At 38.2% G+C, this 12422-nt stretch overlaps 1 protein-coding gene across 1 annotated transcript; it reads right to left on the reverse strand.

Annotated features, from left to right (window-relative positions):
- Positions 1–6470: 6470 nt before the first annotated feature.
- Positions 6471–12159, reverse strand: LOC108668956 (40S ribosomal protein S19). The gene is made up of 6 exons (XM_018156228.2): positions 12048–12159; positions 9147–9220; positions 7897–7939; positions 7578–7704; positions 6931–7100; positions 6471–6685 (listed from the first exon to the last, which is right to left on the reverse strand). Exons 2-6 carry the CDS (start codon positions 9215–9217, stop codon positions 6497–6499), a joined length of 600 nt encoding a protein of 199 aa, XP_018011717.1. The 5' UTR covers positions 9218–9220; positions 12048–12159; the 3' UTR covers positions 6471–6496.
- Between the last annotated feature and the right edge of the window lie 263 nt (positions 12160–12422).

A 12422-nucleotide genomic window follows, 5' to 3' on the forward strand; every position in this document is an offset into this window, starting at 1 on the left:
GCCGATATAGTTGCCACAGTGCTCAAGTCTCCAGCCTTCAATTGAAACAAATCAAGCAATTTATTTTAGAAACAAAATTGAACCCCACTTTCTAGGGCCATTAAAACTGCTTTGCAGTCATAATGCTTCTATTGAACCATAAAAATTGTAGTTGTGACCAGTGTTACTTGCATTTCCATGACAAGCAGTGCTGTAAGCATATTATCTACCAAGTACTGGCAATTTGGAATAAATCTGGCAGAAGTGTCCTAATATCCCAGGTAAAATAGGCAGATTTCTTATTTCTTACTAAAGAAAGTGGGGAAAAGTCAAACTCAAAAAAGCCATAGGAATGGGTAAAATTTGTCAGATTCACTGACATTCATGTCCAATTCACAGGTATCTTCTGCCCAAGTTTCAACTTTGGCTGAGTGGCAAATGGCAATGTATGTGTCATTGACAGTAGATATATTCTACACCTGTTTACTTCATAGTTTAGAAGGACTGATGATGATGTGCCAATAATAACAGTACAATGCCATCATGCCATGTGTGAACAAGTAATTTTGAAACTATTTCTACATATTAATTTGGAACTGGGCTATTTTATTTGATATTAATGCCAAAAAGATCAAATTTGCTGTGCAATAAACAACACAGGCTTACACTGCAACGAGTCAATAAAACAGACCAAATAAATTTCTTCTTGAACTTCATTTTCCTATGCTTTCATCTTACAAATTTGTACTCTTGAGACAAATAAATACACAAAGAGACAAACCACTTCTATTTTTTTTAATTTGATTTGAAGACTTCGAGTATGCAGGTAGCACACCTCCCAGCCTGAGCACAACTCAGATTTTGATCACTCCACTTCACTTGTTTATTTCACTTTGTATTTCTCTTTCAGCACTTCTACCAACCAGTGTGGCAGTAAATGGTAAGGAGAAAAAGAAAAATAGTAATTAGACTTTGAGGACTTCATAGCCTGGTCACCATATTGCAGCTGTGCAAATATTGACCCAGATGACGGATGGCAGCAGTGCGTCTCCTCATTGGGGCGTCTCCACCACCGAGAGCTGAGGAAAGATCCCACTGAAGTGAGAGGGGATTGTGTGCAGTGTAGAATGAAATGCTCAATTGTGTCCTCCACATTGCATACTGAACAGTTACTTGAATTGGCCAAGTTGAATCTCGCCAAATGAGCTTAGACACCAGCATGTCCCAGGCGCAGGCAAGACACAACGCACTCAACTGAGCGTGGCAACACTCCATAGTCAACAAAGGCTATTTCATGTCCCAAACTTCTTCGAATGGTCCCCTTGCCTGTTTCTAGCACATCAGCAGCCCATTGGCGTGTCCATTCTTGTACCGTGAGAGACTTCAAGAAACAGATCCACTCCTCGAAACACAGCCCAGATCTTGCTGAGCGGTTGTTTGAATGTGCCAAATTTGCTACTCTGTCTGCGACCTCATTTCCATGAATACCACTGTGGGCTCTGACCCAGCAAAGCACCACCCTGTCAAGTCCCTTCACCAGCATCAACTTCTGTATCTCACAGATAATTGCGCAATACAAGTGCCCAGATGAGTTGCATAAAAGCTGCAGGGCTGACCTTGAATCTATCAGAATTAGGATGGACTCCTCCTTCAGAGTTCCATTCTCAGTGACAAGTTGCATGGCCTTGTGTATAGCAAACAGCTCTGCACCGACAACTGTGTGCTCTTGCCGGAGCAACCAGCCAGTTGCCAGCTGGGTTGAAGGAATGAAAAGTACAGCAGAAACAGACCCATCTTCAGACTTTGAGCCATCGGTATAAATTTGGATATGTCTAGGATAGTTTCCCAGGAGAAAATCATTAAAGCAATTCTGAATAATTTGATGAGGCATATTATTTAAGGGATGGTCTTGCAAGTTGAGTAGAATGTTTGCAGTGAGATCCACTTGAGGAGGGATCAGACTCATCAGGGGAGTTGCAGTTTGCTGAAGGAGTGAGAGGCCCAGCATGCGAAAGCTATCATGAGCTCTGTTGAAAAACGGTGTGTCACGGTGAAATCCCTGATCAGCAAGTCCCAGCATGGTTGGCACTTGGTCACCTTCAGGCATGTACAAATACCTTATAACCCATTTAATGAACAGATATAAGAACCGCAGTTTCAGAGGTGCAATGAAGCTCTCAACTTGCAGAGACACTATTGGTGTTGTATGGCAGGCTCCTTGGATGTATCAGAGGAAGATTTTTGAACAGTTTCAAGTTGTTTCAACAAAACCTTAGAAATGTCCTATAAAATTATCTCCGAGAGACACCCCACTTCACTGAGCCAAGTGCACGAAGCACCTGCATTCGTTTCAAACAAGCGGTTTGTGTTATCCTGGCGTATTCCCAAAATGTAAGGCGCGGAGAGTCAAAATGAAATCCCAACACTTTTTGGCAGGCCACATACTGAATATTCCTGTTACAGACTTTAAGTGTGGTAGCACGGGCTGTCCAACTGTCCTGAGTGATGAGTATATCTGATACAAGCACTTTGCAGGGTTAAGCCAAAACTGCCAGGCTGAGTGCCAGCAAATCAAATGCACCACACCGCTGCATATGATGCCTAGCCTAACCCAAGGAAGAACCATTGACAAAAAGTGTTATGTCATCCGCGTACCCCACCAGTGTCACATGTGGAGATTTTGGGAGGTCATGAAGCATGATCAAGCATCACATTAAAGAGGGTAGGGGAGAGTACAGCTCCTTGTAGAACTCCTACTCTCACTGGTTGGCACAATGATTTAGAAACTCCAACAGTGAGTCCAACCTGTACTTGAACAGTCCGATTTTGAAGATAGTTGTTAGTTGTACAACCAAGACAGCATTTGTTCCTCAACTCCAATGCGATGCAACTTAAAAAGCAATCCTTTGTGCTAGTCTGCCAGACACTGTCAAAAACTATTTCTTTACTCATGTAATCTTGCCACTGTTCTGAACTTTTGATATCTCATGCATTCTCACCTCCCTGACTGACAGTCCCCTGACTCCCCTCTACCAAAATTAGCTAAACAAATATGTGATCATGTGATGCATAGCCAAGCTTAATAGCTTATATGAAGGCCTGACTGCTCAATCTGAATGTATTTCACTTTCAAGGTCACTACACCATGCATTAGGGCCTATTGGTCAAGAACAGACTAGATCATAGTGATAACTGATAAGTAACAAAGCAGAGAATTTTTTAGACTCTCCCTCAAGCTCATTTTTGAGTCCTATTACTATTAGTATTAGTAGACCAGTAAACTAAGTAAAGTATCATGGATGATGGATACCAGCATTTTCATACTTAAGAAATTGGTTTTAATCTTGAGTTATTGAGGAAATTAAAAATGAACTGATTCCAAATTACCAAATAAGCTCTGGACTCTGGAGTCTGGTTTGCCACTATCACTATGCTGAGCCTCTGAGGCTGCTGAGCCTGAGCTAGTATGGAATATATCTACTTGGCAAGCCGCGACTGAATTTTTTGAGCCGTGGTTTTATGGATTTGCCAGCCGTGATTCCATTTCTACGAGCCGTGATTCTATTTCACCGGGCCGTGAATTCCATATCTCGGCCATGAAAAGCCATTTAATTTTTTTTCGTGGGTCACATTTTTAATTTTTTAACCTATTAGATATGCAAACTTTTCAAATCTTTCTATTGTGTTATGTAGCCTCAGTATTAGGCCTTTAATGCCCATTGACAAATTTTTTCTATGTCAAATAGTTTTTGAGTTGTGGGTGTTTCTGTTAAAAAAACGAAAAGTGGTCTAAGTTACCCCGCCGGTCTAAGTTACCCCATTTAACGGTATATGATTTGATATTAACACGTTGACTATGTATTGGTACATATGCGTACCAAGAAATGTATTTCTCCAGGAGGTAGTGGTACATAATTGAGGTTGCCTAAAATCGGCTAAATACAAAAAAAGGACAATAATTCAATGTATACTAGTTTATATGAAGGTTCCACTATGAAAACTCCATTTATTTACTTTTTGCAGTATTTAAAATTTAATTAGGAAGTACCCCAGTCATAAATTTTAGCCGGCCAAGTTGCCAACGCAATTGAGAAAAACTAAATCACGGAATTTGTCCAGAAAAATGACCATCTGGCAACCCTGCTTAAAATAAAATACAAAAAATGAAATAATTGTACAAGATGAAGCAATCGTAGTCAACGTGTTAAAGCCGCAATAGCCTATTTCAGAAAAAATAGGACTTTTCCAGCCCTGCATGGCACTGGCAGTCAGACAACATAGGCCTATTGCCCTATTTTAGAGACTAATCCAGACTTAAAGCATTTAAACTTACAAGGAAAATTCCCATTTCCCATTGCTAGCTAGGCTTTTTCAGTTCTACTGTTATGCTTGAAAGCTATTTCAAGATTTCAACACCATAGAACTTAAAAGGCATAGGCTAGCTAAGCTTAGCTACAAGTTAATATATTCCAGAAATAACAAAAAATCAAAAAAGTTCAATTCAGCTCAGCAGCTAAATTATCCTAGTTCGGCAGGAGCGGCTCACTTTCTGTGTGCCTACAGCCAGCGAAGCGGACGCTAAACTTGTACTCTCCACTTTTGATATGCTGCTGCTGTATAATCACGTACAGGGGGGTTTGAGGTCAAAGTTTTCACTCAAGCCGTTTTTCCCAGGAGCTCAACCGTTAGAATCTCATGAAAATTGGCACAGAGACGTACGCATATTTTTTCTACCAAACCTTCTTGTCGGATTTCCGAAATTCCCACTCCTTCCCCCCCAAAATCCCCAAAAACCCCTAAAATATTAGCGAAAAATGACCTCATTATGACATTCGAGCCGAGAGATTTCATACCTACTGAAATTATATGATATTAGAGCCGCGATATTTCAGACAAAAATAGGACTTTTCCAGACTAGAGCCTGAGGCTCACTAGATACAGCTAAGGAAAAATATAGCTATGCTCAGATTTGAAATGCCTAGCAGTCTAACACCAAGCTGCACCATATCAAACCCAGTGCCAGTCTAGTAGTAGTAGTAGACAGTAGATTAGTAGTAGCTATTTCAAACTATAGTCAGAGTCAGTCTTGAAAATATCCAGTCAAATGACAAGATTTTAGATCTTCTATGAACAAGTCATGAAAATTTCAAGATTTGGCAACAGGCCTGAAGCTGAAGGCTGAAGCCACATCAGGCCTACCTAAAACCTACCTACTAAGGTCTCAGGCTACTCTTTAGCGCCGACATAGCGGCATCAGTGGCGGCCCGCATCACTATTGTTACATATTATTAGTAAATAGTATCATGTAATGTTATTCTCAAGTGGTGGCTGTTTGACACATAGTGCTATGGTTTAATGCAGTTAATTTTATAGTATGTTTTCCCTCTAATATTCTTACTCACTGAGAGGCTTATGAACGAATAATGAACCAAGTGTGATGTGGGGCAAAGCTGACCTTAGGATGCACCCGCAAATTTTTATTATTTCACGTCTCCCGCGTCTTTGAAATTTTTTCCGGAATTTCCGCACGACAATAAAAATTTTTTTCATTATTAATACGACCAACATAAATTGAGGTTTTTGAGTATTTGCACGAAATCACAATAAAACGTTGATTATTATAATAAATTACTAGGTTTTCTCGTTCATAAATTCGGCCACGTGTCAGGTGTGAGTGTGACCGACCTTTCGGCATTGCAAACAATGGAGGATATATTAAGAATGTTAATTAAGGCACGCCTGCCAAAAATTATATCAAAAGTACCATGCCTGCATTCTGACATCCTCAAAAAACCTCAATTGTATTTCAACATACATCTGCTCAACAGTGCCGCCTCAAAACCTTTGTCGTAAATCGTGATTAGACGCAACTCACGCATGGGGTGTGAAAAAAGTAGGCTGCGGGAAATGAAACGGCATAGTGGCAAGAAACAGCAAATTTTGTTTCCGAACAATCGCGTTTTCTCAAAATAAATCATAACGAAAGGATGTAGTCGGCCTATGCCTTCTTTGCTTGTAGCACTCGTACTCGACTTGAAATTGGTCTAACAGGCGTAAGAATGGCAAATACACGGACGCTAGCAAACAGATTAATCATAATGCTTGCCACAAAACTGTACGACTGACTTAATTAATGCGGTCATCTCCATGCAGTGGTTTTCTTGTTATTTATCTCAACAGACTCCTCGTCAACAAATCCATCAAGTGACTAATGCAAAAAATGCTCGGCTCAATGGCTTTCCCCCAAGAGCACTTCAAATTATCTAGCCTCTAGTTAGATAAGCTACCACGCTTAGCCTGCGGCCCTGCTGACGTCATAATAAATGAAGTCTAGAGGCCCTCCAGGGTAAGAAATCAGGCCGAAAACTCTTACACAAAAAATATGACGAAGGTTTTAGATCACAATCCAGTGGATGAAGTAAGATGCACTAAAATGGCTATGCCAACCCATTAGGGCCAAATTATGCATTACAGGATAGTCAATAAACACATTCCTCAGACAAAAGCTTTACTCATCCTATTTCTTGGATTTAGCTTGCTTTTGTGCCTTTGGCTGCTGCTTGGGCTGTTTCTTGCCCTTTTCGCTTTTGTCTCCCTTGTCGCTCTTCTCCGTCTTGGCAGAATCGCTCTTGGGCTGCTTGGGCTTAGCAGAAATTTTGAGCACCTTGGGTTTCTTACCCTTTGACGCACGCTTCGATCTTCGAATCTGAAAAATTAGTGAACGAGTTTTAATCCTGAACGTGAAGCAACACCGCAAATAAATAGCAGCATACCTGACCTTAAGCTGCTTAGTAGAACCAAACACGATTCAAACATCAAAGAGACCGACCACGAGTTCATTGATGTTAGGTGACAAGGCCTTTTTCAAAAGAAACGTTACCAAGGACAATTAGTCGGCATTAATACATGAAGAGTTGATCCGCGAAGTTACAACAAATTGCTAAGACCCACCTGAGCAGCAATTCGGTCCAAATCTCTCTGTCCCTGAGAAGTTAGAGCGCGGCCACCATTGGCGGTTTTTTCTACCAGCTTTAGGGTCTCGAGAGTCTGCAGTGACTTGCGGGCGACCGATCCTGATCCCTTGCAGAAGTGGCTGGGCTTGGTGCCGCGGCGCTCCCGACCTTGAAATATGAAATTGCTGATTAATCCCTTGAAAAGGCGAAGATTTTTTTTTTCTTGAATTAATAACAATTGATCCGTAGGTGAGAGACTCCAACCACATGCAAAATATTGTTCAACATCATTTAAAACCAGTAACACTGCAAATCGAGACAGGATTAAATGAGCGAGTAATGAACTCGGTAATGTGTTCACTAGCAGTAATGAGCGAATGAGTACAAATGCACAAGACATTTTTTTCAGAATAATAACAGACAAAAATATGGAATTGATTTCAGAATTCTGCAGCATTTTTGGATAGAATCTGGTACTAACTTATATTTCCAACCCTCTCTACCTAAAGTTGTTACAAGCAGCAAGTATACAAGAGGTTGACTGTATAAAATTAGAATTGTATAGTCAATTTATCTGCAGACAAAGGATCAAACGTTCATTTAAAAAATCTCTTTCAGATTTAAATTTCCCCAGTTGATACTAACCTCCAAAGACTTTCCTGAGAGCACCAACACCAACAGGAGAGCGCATGTAGATGTGACGAGCAGTCGCTGCAACACGCACCAGATACCAGTCAGGATCAAAAGGAGCAAGCTCCTTGAATTTGCCAGTCTGTAAAACATTTCTATGTTAAAAAACTGAATTTGCCAAGTCTTCAAAGAATTTTATGTTAAAAAGCAATAAAAACATACAAAAGACTACAATTTGTTCACTTGATCATTAGCCCCAAGGAAACATATTGTCACCATTTGTGTTAGACGATAAACATTAGAGGAATTTCAAATTGTTAAAATAACTAATCACCTTGACAATGTCAGACCACTCAGGCTGCTTCACTTTACCAGTCCTGTAAAATAGGAAGAGACTTAGAAGACCAAGCACAAATGTAATCAACTATCTTTTATTTCATACCAATGGATTTTTTTATTACAACCAGTAAAAGGTTAATGCAATATCCTTACAGAAGCATCTAATAATTTATGTGAACCAAAATTCTACAGAAAACCTGCAAAAATAGCTATAATTTTTCAAAATCTTCAACTTGCAAAAAATTCTAGTTTATTCCTATGGCTCCTAGTACTTTCATTGTGATAGAGCACCTAAATCACAAGGCAAACGTTATGTACATCAACACCACGACACTGCAAAGCAAAAGCTTGCCAGCCTAAATTGGCAGTGAGGAATTACTATCCCAAGAAGTAATTATTACCCTCCCTCTCGAGGAAGGTATACTCAAAATCTTGGGGATAAAAAATTACTTATAATTATCACACAGGCAACAAATAAAATAAATGGTACTTGCAGTCAGCTAGTCCAACATCCCTCAGCAAATGTCACACATAGTGCCAGTTGAAAGTAAATGTAAAAAGCTAAGCTCTTGGTCTATTGGAACAATAAGCTGTGATCAAGAAACAGCACAACAAGGCATGGAAGATATCATCTACATTTTGAACCATGACAATAGCTTCCTTCCCATTTCTGGAATTGACAGATACTAGCAAGATGAATCGTCTACTCTTTTCATTATGAAAAGTATGATTAAATGTTGTTCATGGTAAAATAATTTTTTTTGAATGGAATTTTTAAAAAGTAGGAAAATTTACTGTCAAATATAAAGTCTGTTTCCTAATATTACCTTTATAAAAAAAAACATCAGAACTATTACTTAATTGAAAATGTGTGATTCACATTTGTTAAAATTGCTCATAAGCTAACCTTCCCTGGCTGACGGTGCCTAGCACTGCTTTAGAGCACTGCCATATTTGTTGAAAAGCACTAAAATAATTGAGGCGGTACACATATGTACCATTCCATCCATGAGCAATTTGCTGTGGAACATGTATATACAACTCTTATCAGGGTGTGAAGCCATTGGGCTAACCCAATCCCAATCAGTGAAGACCCAAATGACAATGTCTTATAGTAACCCTAGCAATGGATCAACAATTAAACGAACTAGGCTCGGCACATTGCTTTGGATATACTTAGAAAGGTTGTAAAAATGAGTTTGATGATGGTACATTAGTATTTTCTCGTTTGTTACTTGCACTCACTTCTTTAAAAATTGAGCAAAAGCTCGGACGAAAACCTGTTGGTTCACATCTTTCACAGAGACGCTCGGCATTTTCTGTAACAAAAACAAGAGCATTATTATCATTTGGATACAAGAGCCTTAATGATTCTGGGAAAAAAAAACTATTTTAGAATAAATCCATCTAGCCAAGTAGCAACTCACTTTGATTTTTATTAGAAAAAACTTGCACATAACAAAAGTGTTACTTACTCCAAAGCCACAACTCAAAGCTTGAAATTAAAAAATGTAACACCAGCATATCTCCTTCATACAAAGTCCATTTCATGAATCAAGATTTGATCTCCATTTCATGATTTGTGATTTAATCTCAACTTTTGTTTAGAATTGGAATTTCTGAGCACATTGACCTGCAATCAGACTTTTAGGCAGAGTCCTCCACCCAAACTATGTTCATTTATCCTAGTATCAAATAAAATAATATGAACTTTGTTGGGAAGCTATAACATTCAGCCTGGAACTGTGCAACACTACTCATGCAAATACAAAAACAAAGGATCAAGGACGCCCAGAACTGCCGCATGCATATAAATTGTGATGGCCATTACTGATGGCTCACTACAAGCATTTTACTCATCTAAAAAATCTCTGCCATCTTCTTTATAACTGCTGCATATGAATAGTTCAACATCAATGATACCAAAGTCACCACAGTTGTTGAAGTCAGAAACCATCAAAAGCAGTGTTTTTGGAGCAGCAAGTTTTTATTTTTGAGCCGAGTCTATTTTTCCAGTTGTGAATTCCTTTTTCAGGCCCTAGAAAGCCATTTGAGCAACAAACTCATATGCCAAGGACATATTGTGCAAAACCTCTAATTTTACTGTAAAAGTAGCAACATGAACAATTTCTATCAGTTAGAATTTGAGCAAATATTTCAAACTTTCTATAGAGGAAACAATGCAGTTATAATTTAGTCAAAATGAACTACCCAATTGTCAATGAAACATTTTGGGGGACATTGTGTAGGATGTTGTGTGGAAGCATGGTGCAAACCATTTAAAAAATTTTAAATAGTTTGCATTACAAATACCACTAAATAAGTTCACAAAACAAAGTTTAAAATTTTTTGTAAAATGATATGTTCACAGACTGCAACATTTTTGATCAAGCCAAAATAAAGGCATGAATTTTTGTGTGTATAAGAAATTGCAAGATTTATAAAAAAAAGTTACCTCTACAGAAGGTTTATGACTCACGTAATGGTTTATGACTCACGTAATGGTGATGATGGTATTGTTGTGCAAATCTGACATATTGTTGTGTGTGTTGTCAGCAAATTTGGAATACCACTAAGATTTTTCCAAAATATTGCATGTAAATATTATCATTAGATAGGCAATCTTCAAAAATTACAAGCTAAAATGGGCCATTTTTATGAAAGAAATTAGGCAAAAGTCATAGAAACGGATAAAATTGACCACAAGCATGAGCATTTTCATTTCATTCATAAGGAGATTCTTACTGATTTCCTGCATGGCACCAAGCAAGGAATATTTCTACTTGGCAAGCCGTGACTAGGTTTTTTGAGCCATGGCTTCATGGGTTTGCCAGCCGTGATTCCATTTCTTTGAGCTGCGAATTTCCTATCTTGGCCATGATGAAAAGCAATTTACGAGCAGCGAACTTGTTATTTACAAAGTCCCTTGCACGTGTTACCCCATATCTCTAATGTTACCCTAAAAACTGTCACTAGCACTTGTCTTCACTAAAGCAGCAACAGAACAAGTGATAATGCAGTCTGACCAGAAACATTTCAAGTTGACTTGTTATTATGTTTTGCATGTTATTTAGGCTGGAGAAGGGCCACAGGAGCATTGAACTGATTAAAGTATTTATATTATATACTGCAGATTGTGGAAGTTGAAAATTTTATGAAATGACATTTTTGCAAAGTGCAAACTGCAATTTTTTCAATGAAACAAAAATTAATGATATTAGAGCCGCACTATTTTATACCTACTGAAATTGGGTACTGTAAAATGGGGTAACTTAGACCACTTTTTTTTATAAATGGTGCCATTTTTTTACTAGCTAAATTAAACTTGAATTGAAACATGCAAAATACAGGTCTATACTCTATTATATTAGGGTTTTTGGCTAGGTAAAACTAATGTAAGATTGTTTTAAACACTAATGATACACACAGGAAAAGGCCACAATTGGGGGATTGCTGTGTGTAGTAGGAAATGTGTGGCAAAAAGAAGAAGAAGAGAGAAAAAGAAAAAAAAAGAAAAAAGTATAGCGGCTGATCTGGTTAATACACAAACTATTTTATAGCTCAAAGCCTCAAACCACAATACTAGCTAGTAGCTAGCTAGGCTACCACAGTAACCACATGTGTATTATGGCTGACAAGAGACAACTCGTGACAAGTAGGTAGGCTAGCTAAGTACATTATCTCGTATCCAAATAGGAATACAAGAGAGCATTGTGCGGTTATTATTTGTTCATCTCGATTATTCTGAAATAATAAAACGTTGGTCCAAGCGCCAAGCGGCAATGCCTAGCTACGAGGCATTGGGTGATTGGCATTTTTATTTTGGCGATTTAATGAAGCACGAAGATATTTAAACAATAGTGCTTGCGTGTCAATTCAAATTATCATCCAAATTGAATTCAATCTATCATCAACGGGAACGGGATCCCACATCTATAATAGCTACCATAACTTAGAAGAAGCTTGAATTTGTTCTTCACTATTAGTATTAACAAAAGAATCGACGGGCGATTAAAACTCAAATCGAATGCAGTTTTGGAGGTGGAGTGCAAAATACCAAAAACGACTGGATAACGCAAATCATACGTAATTTAACAACAAATTCATACGCTCATATTACATATAAATTTGACATACAAAACTCACTTCAACTTGGTAGAGATCCTAGACAATGGCCGTCAAATTCAAAGGTTTTAGTTACACATCACTGCAAGCTTGCGGCTGAAAGAAGACGGTGAAAGAAAACAACTGGATGTTGCCACCGGACATAGGTGGATATGTTGGATCATAAGTTGAGAGTTAGCCTGTTTGCAAATACGCTAATTAATGTGTTAGTATTTTGTCCTTCGAATTGAAACTGTAGGCCTAATAAATGTTTATGACGTAATTATAAAATATTTACCATTTTGATTCGTTCGATTAGTTTTGTTAATTTTTTTTTATATTAACATGATATACAATCGAACGCGTTTTCCTGCAATATAGAAAACAAAATTAAGACAGAATTAACCAATATGATAA

Source organism: Hyalella azteca, unplaced genomic scaffold (genome assembly GCF_000764305.2).
Source record: "Hyalella azteca isolate HAZT.00-mixed unplaced genomic scaffold, Hazt_2.0.2 contig5386, whole genome shotgun sequence".
NCBI lineage: Eukaryota > Metazoa > Arthropoda > Malacostraca > Amphipoda > Hyalellidae > Hyalella > Hyalella azteca.